The following is an 18,356-nucleotide window of genomic DNA, read 5'->3' as shown; positions in this document are numbered from 1 at the left end:
GGGCTCTGCCGTAGTCTCATTGGAAGTCGTGCCGGAGACGGTGGTGCCCTCCGAAACGCTGGCGGTGGTCTCGGGCTCTGCCGTAGTCTCATTGGAAGTCGTGCCGGAGACGGTGGTGCCCTCCGAAACGCTGGCGGTGGTCTCGGGCTCTGCCGTAGTCTCATTGGAAGTCGTGCCGGAGACTGTGGATGTTTCATTGGAAGTCGTGCCGGAGACTGTGGTGCCCTCCGAAACGCTGGCGGTGGTCTCGGGCTCTGCCGTAGTCTCATTGGAAGTCGTGCCGGAGACGGTGGTGCCCTCCGAAACGCTGGCGGTGGTCGTGGGCTCTGCCGTAGTCTCATTGGAAGTCGTGCCGGAGACGGTGGTGCCCTCCGAAACGCTGGCGGTGGTCTCGGGCTCTGCCGTATTGCTGGCGGTGGTTCTCGGGCTCCTAGCCGTAGTCTCAATTGGAAGTCGTGCCGGAGACGGTGGTGGCCCTCCGAAACGCTTGGTAGCGGTGGTCTCGGGCTCTGCCGTAGTCTCATTGGAAGTCGGGCCGAGACGGTGGTGCCCTATCCGAAACGCTGGCGTGGTGGCTCGGGCTCTGCCGTAGTCTCATTGGAAGTCGGGCCGGAGGACGGTGGGTTGCCCTCCGCGAAACGCTGGCGGTGGTCTCGGGCTCTGCCGTTATAGTCTCATTGGAAGTCGGGACCCGGAGACGGTGGTGGACCCTCCGAAACGCTGGCGGTGGTCCTCGGGCTCTGCCGAAGTCTCATTGGAATCGGGCCGGAGACGGTGGTGCCCTCCAAAAACGCTGGCCGGTGGTCTCGGGGCTCTGCCGTATACTCTCATTGGAAGTCGGGCCGGAGACGGTGGTCTGCCCTCCGCAAACGCTAGCTTAGTGGTCCGGTCTCTGCGTAGTTCTCATTGGACAGTGGGCCGGAGACGGTGGTGCCCTCCGAAACGCTGGCTGTGGTCGTAGGCTCGGCCGTATAGTCTCATGGGGAAGCGTGCCGGAGACGGTGGTCGCCCTCCGAAACGCTGTGGCGGTGGTCCGGGCTGTGCCGTAGTCTCATTGGAAACGGGCCGGAGACGGGGTGCCCTCCGAAATGCTGGCAGTGGTCTCGGGCTTTTTTCTCTTTTGGGGGCACGGGGGGAAGTCTCATTGGAAGTCGAGGGCAGGGAGAAGGTGGTGCCCCTCCGAAACGCTGGCGGTGGTCATCGGCTCTGCCGTAGTCTCATTGGAAAGTCGGGGACGGAGACGGTGGTGCCTACGAAACGCTGGCTGTGGTCCGTGTCTATGCGTAGTCTCATTGGAAGTCGGGCCGGAGACGGTGGTGCCCTCGAAACGCTGGCTGTGAGTCGTGGGGCTTCTGCCGTACCTCATTGGAAGTCGTGCCGGAAGACGGTGGTGCCTACGAAACGCTGCGGTGGTTCGGGCTGTGCCGTAGTCTCATTGGAAATCGCGTCCGGAGACGGTGGTGCCTCCGAAACGCTGGCGGGTGGTCGTGCCCTGCCGTAGTCTCATTGGAAGTCGGGTCCGGAGACTGTGGTGCCCTCCGAAACGCTGGCGGTGGTCTCGGGCCCTGCTGTAGGTCTCATTATTGCAGTCGTGCCAGAGACTAGTGGTGCCCCCCTCCGAAAACCGCTTGGGCGGTGGTCTCGGGCAGGATGTAGTCTCATTGGAAGTTGGGCCGGAGACGGTGGTGCCCTCCGAAACGCTGGCGGTGGTCTCGGGCCATGCCGTAGTCTCATTGGAAGTCGTGCCGGAGACTGTGGCGCCCTCTGAAATGCTGGCGGTGGTCTCGGGCTCTGCCGTGGTATCATTGGAAGTCGTGCCGGAGATGGTGGTGCCCTCCGAAACACTGGCGGTGGTCGTGGGCTCTGCCGTAGTCTCATTGGAAGTCGTGCCTGAGACTGTGGTGCCCTCTGAAACGCTGGAGGTGGGTGAGAGTCGTGCCGGAGACGGTGGTGCCCTCCGAAACGCTGGCGGTGGTCGTGGCTCTGCCGTAGTCTCATTGGAAGTCGTGCCCTGGAGACTGTGGTGGCCCTCTGAAACGCTGGGGGAGGTGGTTGGGTGCTCTAGTGTAGTTTCATTGGAAGTTGTGGCGGAGACTGTGGTTCCCTCTGAAACGCTGGTGGTTGGGTGCTCGATGTAGTTTTCATTGGAAGTCCGTGCTGGAGACAGTGGTTTCCCTCGAAACGCTTGAGGTGGTTGAGTTTGCTCTGATGTAGTTTTTCATTGGAAGGTCATGCCAGAGACTGTGGTTCCCTCTGAAAAGCTTGAGGTGGTTGGGTGCTCTGATTGTAGTTTCATTGGAAGTTGTGGCCGTAGAACTGTGGTTCCCTCTAACGAAACGCTTGGAGGTTGGTTCGGGTGCTCTGATGTAGTTTTCATTGGAAGTTGTGCCAGAGAGAGACCAGTGGTTTGTTTCCCTCCTGAAACGCTGGGAGGTTGGTTGGGTGGCTTACCGATGTAGTTTCATTGGAAGTTTTGTGGCATATAGACTGGGTGGTTTCCCTCTGAAAACGTGGGAGGTGGTTTGGGTGCTCTTGATGTAGGTTTCATTGGGAAGTCCGGCCTGCCGGAGCAATGGTTTCCCTCTGAAACGCTGGGGAGGTGGTTTGGGTGGCTCTAGTGTAGTTTTCAAAATTGGAAAGTTCGTTGCCAGAGGACTGGTGGGTTCCCTCTGAAACGCTGGATGGGTGTTTTGTAGGTGGTTGGGAGTTGCTCTGATGTAGTTTCATTGGAAGTCGTGCCGGAGACTGTGGTTCCCTCTGAAACGCTGTAGGTGGTTGGGTGCTCTGTTGTCGTTTCAGTTGGAAAGTCGTGCCGGAGACATGTGGTTTCCTCTGAAACGCTGGAAGGTGGTTGGGTTGCTCTGGTGTAGTTTCATTGGTAAGTCGTGCCAGAGACTGTGAGTTTCCCTCTGAAATGCTTGAGGTGGGTTGGGTGCTCTGATGTAGTTTCATTGGAAGTCGTGCCAGAGGAACAGTGGTTCCCATCTGAAACGCATGGGAGGTGGTTGGGTGTGACTCTGATGTTAGTTGTTCAATTGGAAGTCATGCCGGAGACTAGTGGTTCCCTCTGAAATTACGCTTGGAGGTGGTTGGGTGCTTCTGATGAAGTTCATTGGAAGGTTGGTAGGCGTAAGATTGTGGTTTACCCTCTGAAAACGCTGGACGGGGTTTGGTTGGTTGCTCTGATGTAGTTTGTCATTCGGTAAAGTCCCGTTTGCCGGTGAAGTACAGCTGGTTTCCCTCTGATTACGCTGGAGGTGGTTGGCTGGGGCTCTGGTGTAGTTTTCATTGGAAGTCATGCCAGAGGACTGTGGTTCCCATCTGAAACGCTTGAGGTGGTTGGGTTGCTTTTGCCTCGATGTAGTTTTCATTGGAAGTCGTGCCGGAGAATGTGGTGGTTCCTTCTGAAAACGGCTTGCGGTGGTTGGTTGTCTTGATGTAGTTTCATTGGAAGGTCCGTGCCCGGAAGGAGACCAGTGGTTTGCCTCTGAAAAAACGCTTGTAGGTGGTTGGGTGCTTCTGTTGTCGTTTTCATTGGAATGTCGTGCCGGCGAACTGTGGTTCCTTCTGAAACGCTTGAGGTTGGTTGGGGTGCTCGGAATGTTAGTTTAGTTCATTGGAAGTCGTTGCCAGGAGAACTGTGGTTCCCTCCTGAAACGCTTTGAGGATGGTTGTTTGGGAAGTGCTCGATGATTTAGTTTCAATTGGAAGTCGTGTGCCCGGAGAACTGTGGTTCCCTCTGAAAGTGCTGGAGGTGGTTCGGGGTGCTCTGATTTGTAGGTTTCATTGGAATAGTCGTTGCCACAGAGACCTGTGGTTTCCCTCTGAAACCCGCTTGAGGTGGTTGGGTTGGGTTCTCTGATGTAGTTTCATTGGAAGTCGTGCCAGAGACTGTGGTTCCCTCTGAAACGCTGGAGGTGGTTGGGTGCTCTGGTGTAGTTTCATTGGAAGTCGTGCCAGAGACTGTGGTTCCCTCTGAAACGCTGGAGGTGGTTGGGTGCTCTGATGTAGTTTCATTGGAAGTCGTGGCGGAGACTGTGGTTCCCTCTGAAACGCTGGAGGTGGTTGGGTGCTCTGATGTAGTTTCATTGGAAGTCGTGCCAGAGACTGTGGTTCCCTCTGAAACGCTGGAGGTGGTTGGGTGCTCTGATGTCGTTTCATTGGAAGTCGTGGCAGAGACTGTGGTTCCCTCTGAAACGCTGGAGGTGGTTGGGTGCTCTGATGTAGTTTCATTGGAAGTCGTGCCGGAGACTGTGGTTCCCTCTGAAACGCTGGAGGTGGTTGGGTGCTCTGGTGTAGTTTCATTGGAAGTCGTGCCAGAGACTGTGGTTCCCTCTGAAACGCTATAGGTGTTTGAGGTGGGTTGTGCTCTGATGTCGTTTCATTGGAAGTCGTGCCGGAGACTGTGGTTCCCTCTGAAACGCTGGAGGTGGTTGGGTGCTCTGATGTCGTTTCATTGGAAGTCGTGCCGGAGACTGTGGTTCCCTCTGAAACGCTGGAGGTGGTTGGGTTGCTCTGGTGTAGTTTAAACATTGGAAGTCATGCCAGAGACTGTGGTGCCCCTCTGAAACGCTGGAGGTGGTTGGTGCTCTGATGTAGTTTTCATGGAAGTCGTGCCGGAGACTGTGGTTCCCTCTGAAACGCTGGAGGTGGTTGGGTGCTCTGATGTCGTTTCATTGGAAGTCGTGCCGGAGACTGTGGTTCCCTCTGAAACGCTGGAGGTGGTTGGGTGCTCTGATGTCGTTTCATTGGAAGTCGTGGCGGAGACTGTGGTTCCCTCTGAAACGCTGGAGGTGGTTGGGTGCTCTGATGTAGTTTCATTGGAAGTCGTGCCGGAGACTGTGGTTCCCTCTGAAACGCTGGAGGTGGTTGGGTGCTCTGGTGTAGTTTCATTGGAAGTCGTGCCGGAGACTGTGGTTCCCTCTGAAACGCTGGAGGTGGTTGGGTGCTCTGGTGTAGTTTCATTGGAAGTCGGTGGCCGGAGACTGTTTGTTCCTCTGAAACGCTTGAGGTGGTTGGGTGGCTCTGATGTAGTTTCATTGGAAGTCGTGCGGAGACAGTGGTTCCCTCTGAAACGCTGAAGGTGGTTGGGTTGCTCTGATGTAGTTTCATTGGAAGTCGTGCCGGGGGAGACTGTGGTGCCCACTCTGAAAATGCTGGAGGTGGTTGGGTGCTCTGATGTAGTTTCATTGGAAGTCGTGCCGGAGACTGTAGTTCCCTCTGAAATGCTGGAGGTGGTTGGGTGCTCTGATTGTAGTTTTCATTGGAATTCGTGCGTGCTGGGAGACTGTGGTTTCTCTGAACGCTTGAGGTGGTTGGGTGCTCTGAATGTAGTTTCATTGGAAGTCGTGCCCCTGGAGACAGTGGTTCCCTCTGAAACGTGGAGTGGTGGCCTTAGGTGCTCTGATGTAGTTTCATTGGAAGTCGTTCCAGAGAGGAGTGGCTTCCTTCTTCTGAAAACGCTTGAGGTGGCCTGGGTTGCTCTGATGTAGTTTCATTGGAAGTCGTGCCGGAGACGTGTGGTTACCTTCTGAAAGACGCTTGAGTGGTTAAGGGTGCTCTGATGTAGTTTCATTGGAAGTCGTTCCAGAGAGAGTGGTTCCTTCTGAAACGCTTGATGGTGGTTGGGTGCTCTGATGTAGTTTCATTGGAAGTCATTGCCTTGGAGACAGTGGTTTTCCCTCTGACAACGCTTGAGGTGGTTGGGAGTGCTCTGATGTAGTTTGTTCATTGGAAGTCGTGCCGGGAGACAGTGGTTCCCTCTGAAACGCTGGAGCGTGTTAGGTGCTCTGATGTAGTTCATTGGAAGTCGTTCCAGAGAGAGTGGTTCCTTTCTGAAACGCTTGAGGTGGTTGGGTGCTCTGATGTAGTTTCATTGGAAGTCAATGCCGGAGACTGTGGTTCTTCTGAAACGCTTGAGGTGGTTGGGTGCTCTGATGTATTTTGTCGTTCCATTGGAAGTCGTGCCAAGGAGACAGTGGTTGCCCTCTGAAACGCTTGAGGTGGTTGAGTGCTCTAATGTAGTTTCATTGGAAGTCGTGCCGGAGACTGTCCCGGTTCCTTCTGAAACTTGCTTGAGGTGGTTGGGCGGTGCTCGGATGTAGTTTTTGAATTGGAAGTCGTGCCGGAGACAGTGATTCCCTCTGAAACGCTTTGAGGTGGTTGGGTGCTCGAGGGGGTAGTTTTCATTGGAAGTCGTGCGGAGACATGGGTTCCTCTGAAAAACGCTGGAGGTGGTTGGGTGCTCTGATGTAGTTTCATTGGAAAGTCGTGCCGGAGACAGTGGTTCCCTATGAAACGCTGAGGTGGTTGGGTGCCTCTGATGCAGTTTCATTGGAAGTCGTGCCGGGACAGTGGTTCCCGGAGGAGAAAGTGGTTCCCTCTGTAACGCTTGAGGTGGTTGGGTGATCTGCTGATGTAGTGGCAGTAGTGTCATTGGAAGTCGTGGGGAGGCAGTTGAGGGGGTTGGGTTGGCCTCTGAGTAGTTTCATTGGTGGTCCCGTGCCTAGACAGGGTTCCCTCTGAAAGGCTTGTGGTGGCTCTGATGTAGTTTCATTGGAAGTCGTGCCGGAGACAGTGGTTCCCTCTGAAACGCTGGAGGTGGTTGGGTGCTCTGATGTAGTTTCATTGGAAGTCGTGCCGGAGACAGTGGTTCCCTCTGAAACGCTTGAGGTGTTGGGTGCTCTGATGTAGTTTCTGGAAGTCGTGCCGGAAGACAGTGGTTCCCTCTGAAACGCTTGAGGTGGTTGGGTGCTCTGATGTAGTTTCATTGGAAGTCGTGCCGGAGACAGTGGTTCCCTCTGAAACGCTTGAGGTGGTTGGGTGCTCTGATGTAGTTTCATTGGAAGTCGTGCCGGAGACTGTGGTTCCTTCTGAAACGCTTGAGGTGTTTTTGGGGTTGGGTGCTCTGATGTAGTTTCATTGGAAGTCGTGCCGGAGACTGTGGTTCCCTCTGAAACGCTGGAGGTGGTTGGGTGCTCTGATGTAGTTTCATTGGAAGTCGTGCCGGAGACAGTGGTTCCCTCTGAAACGCTTGAGGTGGTGGGTGCTCTGATGTAGTTTCATTGGAAGTCGTGCCGAGACAGGGATCCCTCTGAAACCTGGAGGTGGTTGGGTGCTCTGAATGTAGTTTTCAATTGGAAGTTCGTGCCGGGACAGTGATTCCCTTCTGAAAACGCTTTGAGGTGGTTGGGTGCCTCTGATTGTGTTTTACATTGGAAACGGTTGTGAACGGTAGGACTTGGTGTTCCTTCTGAACGCTTGAGGTGGTTGGATGCTCTGATGTAGTTTCATTGGAAGTCGTGCCAGAGACTGTGGTTCCCTCTGAAACGCTGGAGGTGGTTGGGTGCTTTGATGTAGTTTCATTGGAAGTCGTACCGGAGACAGTGGTTGCCTCTGAAACGCTGTAGGTGGTTGGGTGCTCTGTTGTCGTTTCATTGGAAGTTGTGCCGGAGCCAGTGGTTTCCTCTGAAACGCTGGAGGTGGTTGAGTGCTCTGATGTAGTTTCATTGGAAGTTGTGGCGTAGACTGTGGTTCCCTCTGAAACGCTTGAGGTGGTTGGTTGCTCTGATGTAGTTTCATTGGAAGTCGTGCCGGAGACTGTGGTTCCCTCTGAAATGCTGGAAGTGGTTGGATGCTCTGGTGTAGTGTCATTGGAAGTTGTGCTGGAGACAGTGGTTCCCTCTGAAATGCTGGCGGTGGTTGGTTGAGTACTTGAGAATTCTTGTGATGATATAGTTTCGTTAGAAGTCGTTTTAGAGACAGTGGTTCCCTCTGTTGTGGTTCCCTCTGAAACACTACTGGTGGTTGGTTTTGTTCCTGTCAATTCACTTGACAATTCTTGTGATGATGTCACCGATTCTGTACTTGTTTCTGTTGTTGATTTTTCTGATATTATTGAGAAAGGTGAAGAACTGGATTTGCTGATTTCTGAAACTGTTGATGGCTTTGTTGGAGGTACTGATTGTATTTCTGGGCTGATGTACCAGCAAATATGGTTATCAATCTCTTGAGGTGTTGCTGTAAGGAAAACTGTTTTTGGACATAAATTTTCATCGTTCACGGTTATTTCTATGCCGGACGCACTTATTAGTTGAAGTTTATTTATTTGCATTTTAGTAATGTCGCAATTCACCACGATATCCTTATTGAATGCCTTTATATAACCCCTCAAATCTTGCAGTCTTTTTTCTAGGGAATAAGACTGGTCATATATGTTCTGGTAGACAGAATTCATCTCAACTCCTGTAGGGGCGCATAGTTCATCCATTAGCAAACTCAGGAATTCCATTTCAGTGCGGATATCCTGAAGTCTTGTTCTGAGGCTTGCGTCAACGCAGTCGATTGACCTCAAAGACTTGACATTGTCGACATGACTTTCCCCAACAAGATTCATGAGAGCGTTTCTCGATGAACTGTGAGTGCAGGATTGTGGAATAGTCCCATCTCTCCCAGGCAGGCAGTTGTAGCAACCGCGGTCGTAGACCCCTGGTACGCATGGCCTACCAGCTGTAGAATATGTACGCAATGAGATATGTGAGAAGTAGACAAACTAATATTTGAGGTTTTTAGACCTGGCTAATGCACTGGAATGTAATCTCACTGATACAGTTAATAGGTAAACTAATATTTGAGCTTTTTAGATCTGGCTAATGCACTGGAATGTAATAGCACTGATATTGTTAGTAGCTAAACTAATATTTGAGCTTTTTAGATCTGGCTAATGCACTGGAATGTTATTGCACTGATGATAAGCAATCTCTACTATGTGTTAACTTTGCCAAAGATTCACTTTGAATGCGTTTATGAGACATGAAAGAAAATAGTCAAAGAGAAAAGATAAACTGGCGGTTAATCCAGATTGGAATGCCATCTCTTGAATACAGAATATTTCTTGAATACAGAATACTTTAAGGAATCAGGGATCAAATCCAGAAGTTATTTTTAAAAGAGAGAGAGGAAAAAATCGCACCAGAAACAAAGCAATCTTGGTATGTAGTTTTTGAAAAGTAAGTGGTTTGACTTCTTAGAATTTTAAGATGATGTAGGTTCCTGGGGGTTTCACAGAGGAAGAAAGATTTGGGCTCACAAATTTTCAAATAGAATGTTTGATTTATGTTCAAGGGATTTCAAAGAGAATGTGGGATTTGGGTTGGTATGTTTTCATAGAGAATGTGAAAAGTAAGAGCTGGGTTTGCTAGTTTCCAATGAGAAAATAAGAGTCAGCAGTTCCACTCGAAGACATGATGAAAATCAAAAGCGTTTCACGTTAGATATTAATACTTTAATATTAAAAAAGACCCATAGAAGTATACTATTTACTAATATTAAAAAAGACCCACAGAAGTATACTATTTACATGAATCCGTGTACCTCGAATAGCAAAACTTCGAAATAGGGAATCTTACCGAAGCACTGGTTCATGGAGAGGGAAGGAGATCCATCTGCATCTCTCTGCACAGCCTCCCAGGCCGCTTCGTAGCTCCGTCTCGCCCTCTGGAACGCCCCGAGGGCGGCTCCGTAGACCGAAGCGTACCCAGGTCCTAGGGAGAGCAGCTCTTCGGTCTCGGCCAGTCGCGCAGACGTAGTTAGGAGCTGGTAGTGTTGGTGGCGCAGTGACAGAAGACGGTCGCAGCGCGTCGCTGCTGCTGCTGATAAGGCCATTTCTTTTTCTTCTTCCCTTTCTTCTTCTTGCCAGGACGAAGAAGAAGAAGAACGTTCCGAGGTTTTGTTGACATTTGCAGAACGATAATTCCGCAGTGGGGATTCATCTGTTGAGGGGGAGAGGTGTTTTGATTATTGTGGGCATGTGATAAAACTCCCGAAAAATGGATGAAAATGATTGTTTACAACGACGCAAATCGGTTTCCAGCCGTCGTGAGTTCTTTCCCGTTTACACCACGGCTAATTTTTTTTTTTTGGTATGTATTAAATGGTCCTATTTATTTATTTATATGGAAATAGGATTAGATCACAATGATTCTAATCTAATTTTTTGGTACTTATTAGTGTATACACTTCAGCGTGTCTCAAAAGGAACTTATTATTATATAACAACAGTTTTACTCTAATTTTGGTATGTATTAGTGTATACACTTTAACGTGTCTTAAAAGGAATTTTTTATTTATAAAAAACATAATTATTTAATCGTGATTTTAATATATATTTTGGTACGCATTAGTATATACACTTCAGCGTGTTTTAAATGGAACATTTCATTTATAAAAAGAATATAATTATATAATTATGATTTTAATTGAATTTTTGGTACTTATTAGTCTATACACTTCAGCGTATCTTAAGAGGAACTTTTTATTTATAAAAAAAACATAATTATATAATTAAGACTTTCAATGAATTTTTGGTACGTATTAGTGTATATACTTCAGTATGTGTCAAAAGGAACTTTTTATTATTATTTTATTTTTCTATATAACTACGATTTGAATTGAAAACGGAGGAATGGCCAATACAAAGAACAAACAGAATGGAAATGCCCCGGTTTGCAGAAAAAAAAAATTGGGAATGTGGTTGGGGTTCCATAGAACCTCAACACTTATTTTACATTTACAGCGAATAAGTGAATGATAAGAGATATACCATACTTTTGCAAATGTCAATATAAACACACGTACGCGAATAGCAAATAATCAAGCCGAATGAATTTTACTGCGAATATATTGAACATCAGTCAATACGATTTCATTGCCAAAATCGCTTCTGCTGATGATATAGAGATATTTTTTTGTTTTAATTACCTGCTGATTTCCTGAAAGGCATTAGCGTGACTGAGACGGTGTCCGAGGACGGCGCCACACGAGTGATCTGAAATACATTACGTTGTTAGTTTATATATATATATATATATATATGAGACTGGTAAAAATGTTCTGTTACAAAAGAATTCCATCTAATAAAAAGAGCACATAAAAACGCCAAAATATAGAAAATACGTACCATATTTCAGAGCCTTGGAGAGAGAGACAGCAGTTTCTGAAATCTAGTACTTTCTATATTTTGGCGTTTTTATGGGCTCCTTTTACACACACACACACACATACACACACACACACACACACACACACACACACACACATATATATATATATATAATATATATATATATATATATATATATATATATATATATATATATATATAAAGCACGGAAGACAACAAAATGACAATGACAGTTACAAAGACGAACTATACCCAAAATAAAGGAAATATGTCAATTCCTTGAAAACTAGAAACTGCCTAAATGTACATAAAAACGCCCTTTCGAAAAATGACAAATATTCACACTAAACCATTTTATACTAAGCATGAGCACCCTAGGTATATACCTTGTGAGCACCTACATAGTATGATAGTTGACAGGTACAGCCAGAAAGAAGAGACAACGGACAGTATGACAGACAGGAATTAGACAGACTTCCTTCTCTTACTTGCAAAGTCAGTAGCATTAGAATTGCAATTCTGGTTGCAGTCAAACTGGGTCCTGACGACGGCGTTGGCTTTGGCAGTCGACTGTCAGTCATGATGCAAATTCCTGGTGTTGTTTCCTCAACAGTATCTGAAATTGGAGTAGTGGTTCTAATAGGTATTTGCTCAGGGATAATTATATATTAGTGGTAATGTTGAATGGGTGAAAGATGCAGTTAGTTTGCTGAAAGGGATACTCGTGTATATATTTTTTTTTAATAATGTCTATATATATATATATATATATATATATATATATATATATATATATATATATATATATAATATATATTCATAATAACTACAAAATACTAATGTTGTTATTGTTATTTGTATTGTAAAATTTTTTTACTATTATTTTTATTAATATTATTTGGGAAAAACTCTCTGTCACGAGAATATATATATGATTTTGGAAGATGACCCCAGGGAAGGGTTCGAAAGCTTTGCAAAGTGTTTTTAATTATACACAACTCTTAACTTTTTTTTTAATACTGTGGACTCCATAGAATTATTATTATTATTATTATTATTATTATTATTATTATTATTATTATTATTATTATTATTATTATTATTATTACAGGTTTAAAGTAATATTCAAATATTTGTTAAACAAACATTTTTCAAGTTGTAAAAGCGTTCAGGAACTTGATGCATATTTGATATTATTATTATTATTATTTTATTATTATTATTATTATTATTATTATTATTATTATTATTATTATTATTATTATTATTACAGGCTAAAATTATTATTCAAATATTTGTTAAACATTTTTCAAGTTGTAAAAGCGATCAGGAACTTGATGCATATTTAATATTATTATTATTATTATCATTATTATTATTATTATTATTATTGGTTGCGAATATTCTAACGTGATTTCCATTTTTGCTGAAGGCGCAAGACGTAAAGTATTGTCATATATTTACCATTTATACATACTTATTACTACTCTAACAGTTTGCAGGGGTGAAACCACTATAAAGACGTAGTCGATTTTTATTGAAATATAATGGGCAAAATAATCAATAAGAATGAGAAAAAGTAAACATTAATTCTTTATTTCCTTGTAATAATAATAATAATAATAATAATAATAATAATAATAATAATAATAATAATAATAATATGGGAATAATGAAAGGAAAAAAGGGTGAAAATATATAAATTTCAGTTGTATCCTCCCAATATGTAAGTGAAATCTCCGTAGAGTTATTCGAAAGTAATTTTATTATTTTTTAGTGAAACTATGACTATTGCTCTTTTTGCGAATAGGGTTGCTACAGTGATGATTATTAGAGGTTTTGATTATTTATTTGTGTTATATGAAAGTAATGTGAAAATATTAACTGCAAGAGAACCTTACAACAACAACAACAATAATAATAATAATAATAATAATAATAATAATAATAATAATAATAATAATAATAATAATAATAATAATAATAATAATAATGTTCATGGACGACATCAAGCTGTATGGTAAGAGCATCAAGGAAATAGATACCCTAATCCAGACTGTAAGGATTGTATCTGGGGACATCAGATGGAGTTTGGAATAGAAAAATGCGCCTTAGTCAACATACAAAAAGGCAAAGTAACGAGAGCTGAAGGGGGGATAAAGCTACCAGATGGGAGCAACATCAAACACATAGATGAGACAGGATACAAATACCTGGGAATAATGGAAGGAGGAGATATAAAACACCAAGAGATGAAGGACACGATCAGGAAAGAATATATGCAGAGACTCAAGGCGATACTCAAGTCAAAACTCAACGCCGGAAATATGATAAAAGCCATAAACACATGGGCAGTGCCAGTAATCAGATACAGCGCAGGAATAGTGGAATGGACGAAGGCAGAACTCCGCAGCATAGATCAGAAAACCAGGAAACAAATGACAATACACAAAGCACTACACCCAAGAGCAAATACGGAACAGACTATACATAACACGAAAGGAAGGAGGGAGAGGACTACTAAGTATAGAGGACTGCGTCAACATCGAAAACAGAGTACTGGGGCAATATCTGAAAACCAGTGAAGACGAGTGGCTAAAGAGTGCATGGGAAGAAGGACTAATAAAAGTAGACGAAGACCCAGAAATATACAGAGACAGGAGAAAGACAGAAAGAACAGAGGACTGGCACAACAAACCAATGCACGGACAATACATGAGACAGATAAAGAACTAGCCCGCGATGACAATTGGCAATGGCTACAGAGGGGAGAGCTAAAGAAGGAAACTGAAGGAATGATAACAGCGGCACAAGATCAGGCCCTAAGAACCAGATATGTTCAAAGTATGATAGACGGAAATAACATCTCTCCATATGTAGGAAGTGCAATACGAAAAATGAAACCATAAACCACATAGGCAAGTGAATGCCCGGCACTTGCACAGAACCAGTACAAAAAAGAGGCATGATTCAGTGGCAAAAGCCCTCCACTGGAGCCTGTGCAAGAAACATCAGCTACCTTGCAGTAATAAGTGGTACGAGCACCAACCTGAAGGAGTGATAGAAAACGATCAGGCAAAGATCCTCTGGGACTATGGTATCAGAACGGATAGGGTGATACGTGCAAAACAGACCAGACGTGACGTTGATTGACAAAGTCAAGAAGAAAGTATCACTCATTGATGTCGCAATACCATGGGACACCAGAGTTGAAGAGAGAGAGGGAAAAAATGGATAAGTATCAAGATCTGAAAATAGAAATAAGAAGGATATGGGATATGCCAGTGGAAATCGTACCCATAATCATAGGAGCACTAGGCACGATCCCAAGATCCCTGAAAAGGAATCTAGAAAAACTAGAGGCTGAAGTAGCTCCAGAACTCATGCAGAAGAGTGTCATCCTAGAAACGGCACACATAGTAAGAAAGTGATGGACTCCTAAGGAGGCAGGATGCAACCCGGAACCCCACACTATAAATACCACCCAGTCGAATTGGAGGACTGTGATAGAGCAAAAAAAAAAAAAAAAAAAAAAAAAAAAAAAAAAAAAAAAAATAATAATAATAATAGAAAAAAAAAAAAAAAAAAAAAAAATAATAATAATAAATAATAAGAGGGTTTTAATTATTTATTTCTGTTCTATGCAACCTTTACAACAAAGAGGATTATAATAACTGACAGAAACCCCAACACAATTTAATAATAATAATAATAATATAATAATAATAATAATAATAATAATAATAATAATAATAAATCTCTATTATTGTTCTGTCTTATGTTAGTGAATGCAAGGCAGGTGCCATTTTGGTCAGTGAATTTGGTGAGAAGTCACTCGGGTCCAGTTTCAATATTTCCTCCTTGAGAGAATTGGAGAAATTCTACTAGTTTTAGAGCTCGAGTTTCGTATGAGTCAAAGAGAGCTGTTTTTCTTTTTCCTTTTCATTCGCCAGTTTGGACAATGAATGATCTTCTGTTTTAAGGATTTCCCAAGTGTCCCCTATCTTGTCTAGAAGACTGAAAATTAGAACGAATAGGGAGTTGATTACTTGAAGTTGCTGGCTGGATGCTGTTGATTGCAACGCCAATTTTCTTCTTGCGAAGAATAGACCTTTTATTTCACTTAATGGGATGAGCAAAAGAGGCGAGATTCTGCCTTTCCAGTAGCAGTTGCTATTGCAGCAGACAGCCCGCCGTTGATAGTTCCACTTGCTTGTCCACCTACCAATTTATTACTAGGTTACTCTTGCTATTGAAAGAAAGTTTCAGCCCTTATCGGCGGCTTTTAAGAGCAGTTAAATTCTACCAGTAATTAAAAGACCAAAACTTGATTTTGCATTTTCTGTTACAAATCAAAACTAAAAAAGATTTCTCCAGTATAATTGCCGATTCCTGATCTCTAGAAAAATACCATGGATAGATGTCAGGAATGATTTTTGCTATTTGGAAATATTGAATTGTCGTCAGGAATTACTTTTGATATTGGGAAATCCAGAATAGTTTGCAGGAGTAATTTTTGTTATTTGTAAATCCTGAATAGTTGTCAGGAATAATTTTTATTTGGAAATCCTGAGTAGTTATCAGAAATAATTCTTTTTATTTGGAAATCCTGAATAGTTTGCAGAAATAATTTTTATCATTTGGAAATCCTGAGTAGTTGTCAGGAACAATTTTTATTTGGAAATCCTGAATAGTTATTAGTAATAATATTTTTTCATTGGAAAATCCTGAAAAGTTGTCAGGAATAATTTTTTTTATTTGGAAATCCTGAATAGTTATCAGGAATAATTTCTTTTATTTGGAAATCATGAACTGTTTTTAGGAATAATTTTTATTATTTGGAAATCATGAATAGTTGTCAGGAATAATTTTTGTTATTGGAAAACCATGAATAGTTGTCAGGAATAATTTTTTTTACTGGGAAATCCTAAATAACTGTCTGGGATAAATTTTTTTATCGGGAAATCCTAAACAACTGTCTGGAATAATTTTTGTTATTGGGAAATCCTGAATAGATATCAGGAATAATTTTATTTGTTGGAAAATCCTAAATAACTCTTAAATTTTTTTTATTGGGAACTGTGAACAGTTATCAGTAATATTTTTGTGGGGTGGGGTGAGGGGAATCCAAACTAACTGTCTGGAATAACTTTTTTTATTGGGAAATCATGAACAGTTGTCAGTAATATTTTTTTTATTGGGAAATCCTAAATTACTGTCCGGAATAATTTTTTTTATTGGGAAATCCTGATCATTTTCAGTAATGATTTTTTTATTGGGAAATCCTCAATAGATCTTTGTTATTGGGAAATCCTAAATAGCTTTCAGGATTAATTCTTGTTATTGGGAACCCTGAACTGTCCATCAGTTCCTATTAGAAATGATTGAGGAGTTACTATTGAATCTACCTTAATTCCTAGCATTAGTGAAGCTATGAAAATGAGCTAGTAGTCACTTTGGAAAGGGGGGTGGGGAATTTTATGTCGTTGATTTAAGAAATAAATTGCTGCCTTTGGAAGTCCATGAACGAAAAAAAGGAGCCAGCAGGTCCTTTTGCAAAGGAAGGCAACGGGAAAAATCAGCAATTCAGCAACAAATTGCAAATGGAAGCATCTGGCAGCTGCAAGTTGGTCACTAACGACAGCTTTGAAGACCGTCTGCTGGAATTACGAGACAGTCGCCATCAGGATGATCTCATTAGTAAATTAACTGTCGTACTTGGAGTGAAATAGCTGCCGCTGTCAGGAGAACGAATACCGTTGCTGCCAACGACTTATTATTATTATTATTATTGAAAAGATAAACCCCTATTCATATGGAACAACCCCACCATAGAAGCCACTGACTTGAAATTCAAGCCTCCAAAGAATATTATGGTGCTCATTAGGAAGAAGAATATATATAAATAGATTAAAAAAAAGAATATATATATAAATAGATTAAAAAATATTAAAATGCAAGAAGAATGGTACTATGGTCTTCTGGGAGTCTGTTCCACAGTCAACGGTGTGAGGACTGAGGACTATGAAGCGGACCAATCAGCTGGCGTCTTCCAAACAGACCAGTCAACTGCAAGCAACTGTTTCTAGGTCTTGGCAGCCTTCATCAGTTAGTAGGGACTCGGCTTTCTTATTATTAAATTCAACAGCTTGGAAAGCGATAACCAACCTGCTGTTTTTGCAATGAGCGGCGCTTAATCAACTCCATATTGGTTTATTAAGATGGGGATGTCTGTCGGGTTTCTTAGAGCAACCAAAAGCTTTTGACAAATGGCTTCACTTAACTGTGATTCTTGATTTTACGGGGATGACATTTACGACCTCGGTACGTCAGAATTTTAAATTCGTCGTTATTAAGAAGCTGGTAGCGTCAGGACTCGCCAGGAATTCATTATGATAATGTACGGTCTTCTGAGAGCCTTCCGACACGCAAGCGGTTGGAAACAGTTGAGCATCTTTGTCTCAAACGGCCTTAAGTTTTGCCTTTTGTAGTTGTCTATCAGCCTCGGGTTTGCTGAATCCTATAACCTTCGTTCTTTTAGGATTTCATAGTCCTTCCATCGGTTAGTGTTTATTTTCCTTTTGTAATTCTCTATCAGTTGATGTGCTGTTGAATCCTATAAACTTCGTTCTTTTAGGATTTCATAGTCCTTCCATATGTTAGAGTTTATTTTCCTTTTGTTATCCTCTATCAATTGATGTTGTTGAATCCTATAACCTTCGTTCTTTTACGATTTCATAGTCCTTCCATCTGTTAGTGTTAATTTTTCTTTTGTAATTCTCCATCAGTTGATGTGTAGCTGAATCTTAAAACCCTTCGTTCTTTTAAGATAATAATCCTTCTGTCTGTTAGTGTCTATTTTCCTTTTGTAATTCTCTATTAGTTGATGTTTTGCTGAGTCCTATAACCTTCGTTCTTTTAGGATCAAAGTCTCCATCTGTCAGTGTTCTACTTCACTGTTCTTCTTCTTGGCATAATTTTTCACGTTCCTTTCGAACCAGCCCGAGGAAAGAGGAGGGACATTACGTTGCCACTCCTGGTGGCGTTCTCTCTTAAATAAGTCATAGGAACGAGACGTCGACAACAGCTGTAACACTGAATGCTCTAGGAACAACAACAGCTGCCACGCCGCATTTGGCCAGCGGAAATAAAACCCTTTTTCCCGAATCATAACACCGCTACGAGACGGGTTGTATAGTCAGAGATAATATACCCTCCTAATGAGTTGTGCAAATCCATTTTCTAAGTCTTATATACGTTATATATATATATATATATATATATATTATATATATATATATATATATATATATATATATGCAGCCTCATTTGGATGGTGGTTAATCATTTCTTTCATGTTAGAATGTTTTGAGGTAGTGTTTCGATTTCTTACGTG

The 18,356-nt window shown here is 43.0% G+C and overlaps 3 protein-coding genes across 3 annotated transcripts in view; all 3 read right to left on the bottom strand.

Moving 5' to 3' along the window:
- Nucleotides 1–3,783: 3,783 nt before the first annotated feature.
- Nucleotides 3,784–4,533, bottom strand: LOC135218603 (uncharacterized). Its single transcript, XM_064255032.1, has one exon. The coding sequence runs from the start codon at nucleotides 4,531–4,533 to the stop codon at nucleotides 3,784–3,786; it is 750 nt and encodes a 249-aa protein (XP_064111102.1).
- A 69-nt stretch (nucleotides 4,534–4,602) lies between these two features.
- LOC135218602 (basic salivary proline-rich protein 4-like) lies at nucleotides 4,603–5,340 on the bottom strand. The gene has a single exon (XM_064255030.1). The coding sequence runs from the start codon at nucleotides 5,338–5,340 to the stop codon at nucleotides 4,603–4,605; it is 738 nt and encodes a 245-aa protein (XP_064111100.1).
- A 950-nt stretch (nucleotides 5,341–6,290) lies between these two features.
- LOC135218601 (mucin-2-like) overlaps nucleotides 6,291–18,356 on the bottom strand; it is a 17,505-nt gene continuing 5,439 nt past the window's right edge. The window contains exons 2-6 of the mRNA XM_064255029.1: nucleotides 11,449–11,576; nucleotides 10,759–10,825; nucleotides 9,408–9,770; nucleotides 7,197–8,508; nucleotides 6,291–7,050 (exon numbers count right to left, since the gene is read on the bottom strand). Of these exons, the coding sequence (XP_064111099.1) occupies nucleotides 6,291–7,050; nucleotides 7,197–8,508; nucleotides 9,408–9,770; nucleotides 10,759–10,825; nucleotides 11,449–11,541 (2,595 nt within the window). The 5' untranslated portion in view covers nucleotides 11,542–11,576. The remainder of the gene's footprint in view (nucleotides 7,051–7,196; nucleotides 8,509–9,407; nucleotides 9,771–10,758; nucleotides 10,826–11,448; nucleotides 11,577–18,356) is intronic.

This window comes from Macrobrachium nipponense, chromosome 9 (assembly GCF_015104395.2).
Source record: "Macrobrachium nipponense isolate FS-2020 chromosome 9, ASM1510439v2, whole genome shotgun sequence".
Classification (NCBI taxonomy): domain Eukaryota; kingdom Metazoa; phylum Arthropoda; class Malacostraca; order Decapoda; family Palaemonidae; genus Macrobrachium; species Macrobrachium nipponense.
The sequence above is the reverse complement of the archived record's forward strand: the minus strand, read 5'-3'. Positions and strand labels throughout refer to the sequence as shown.

Bases quoted from the DNA above. Each gene is read 5' to 3' on its own strand.
- LOC135218602 (XM_064255030.1), bottom strand. From the start codon at position 5,340: ATGAAACTACATTCAGAGCACCCAACCACCTCAAGCGTTCAGAGAAAC.
- LOC135218603 (XM_064255032.1), bottom strand. From the start codon at position 4,533: ATGTTTAAACTACACCAGAGCAACCCAACCACCTCCAGCGTTTCAGAG.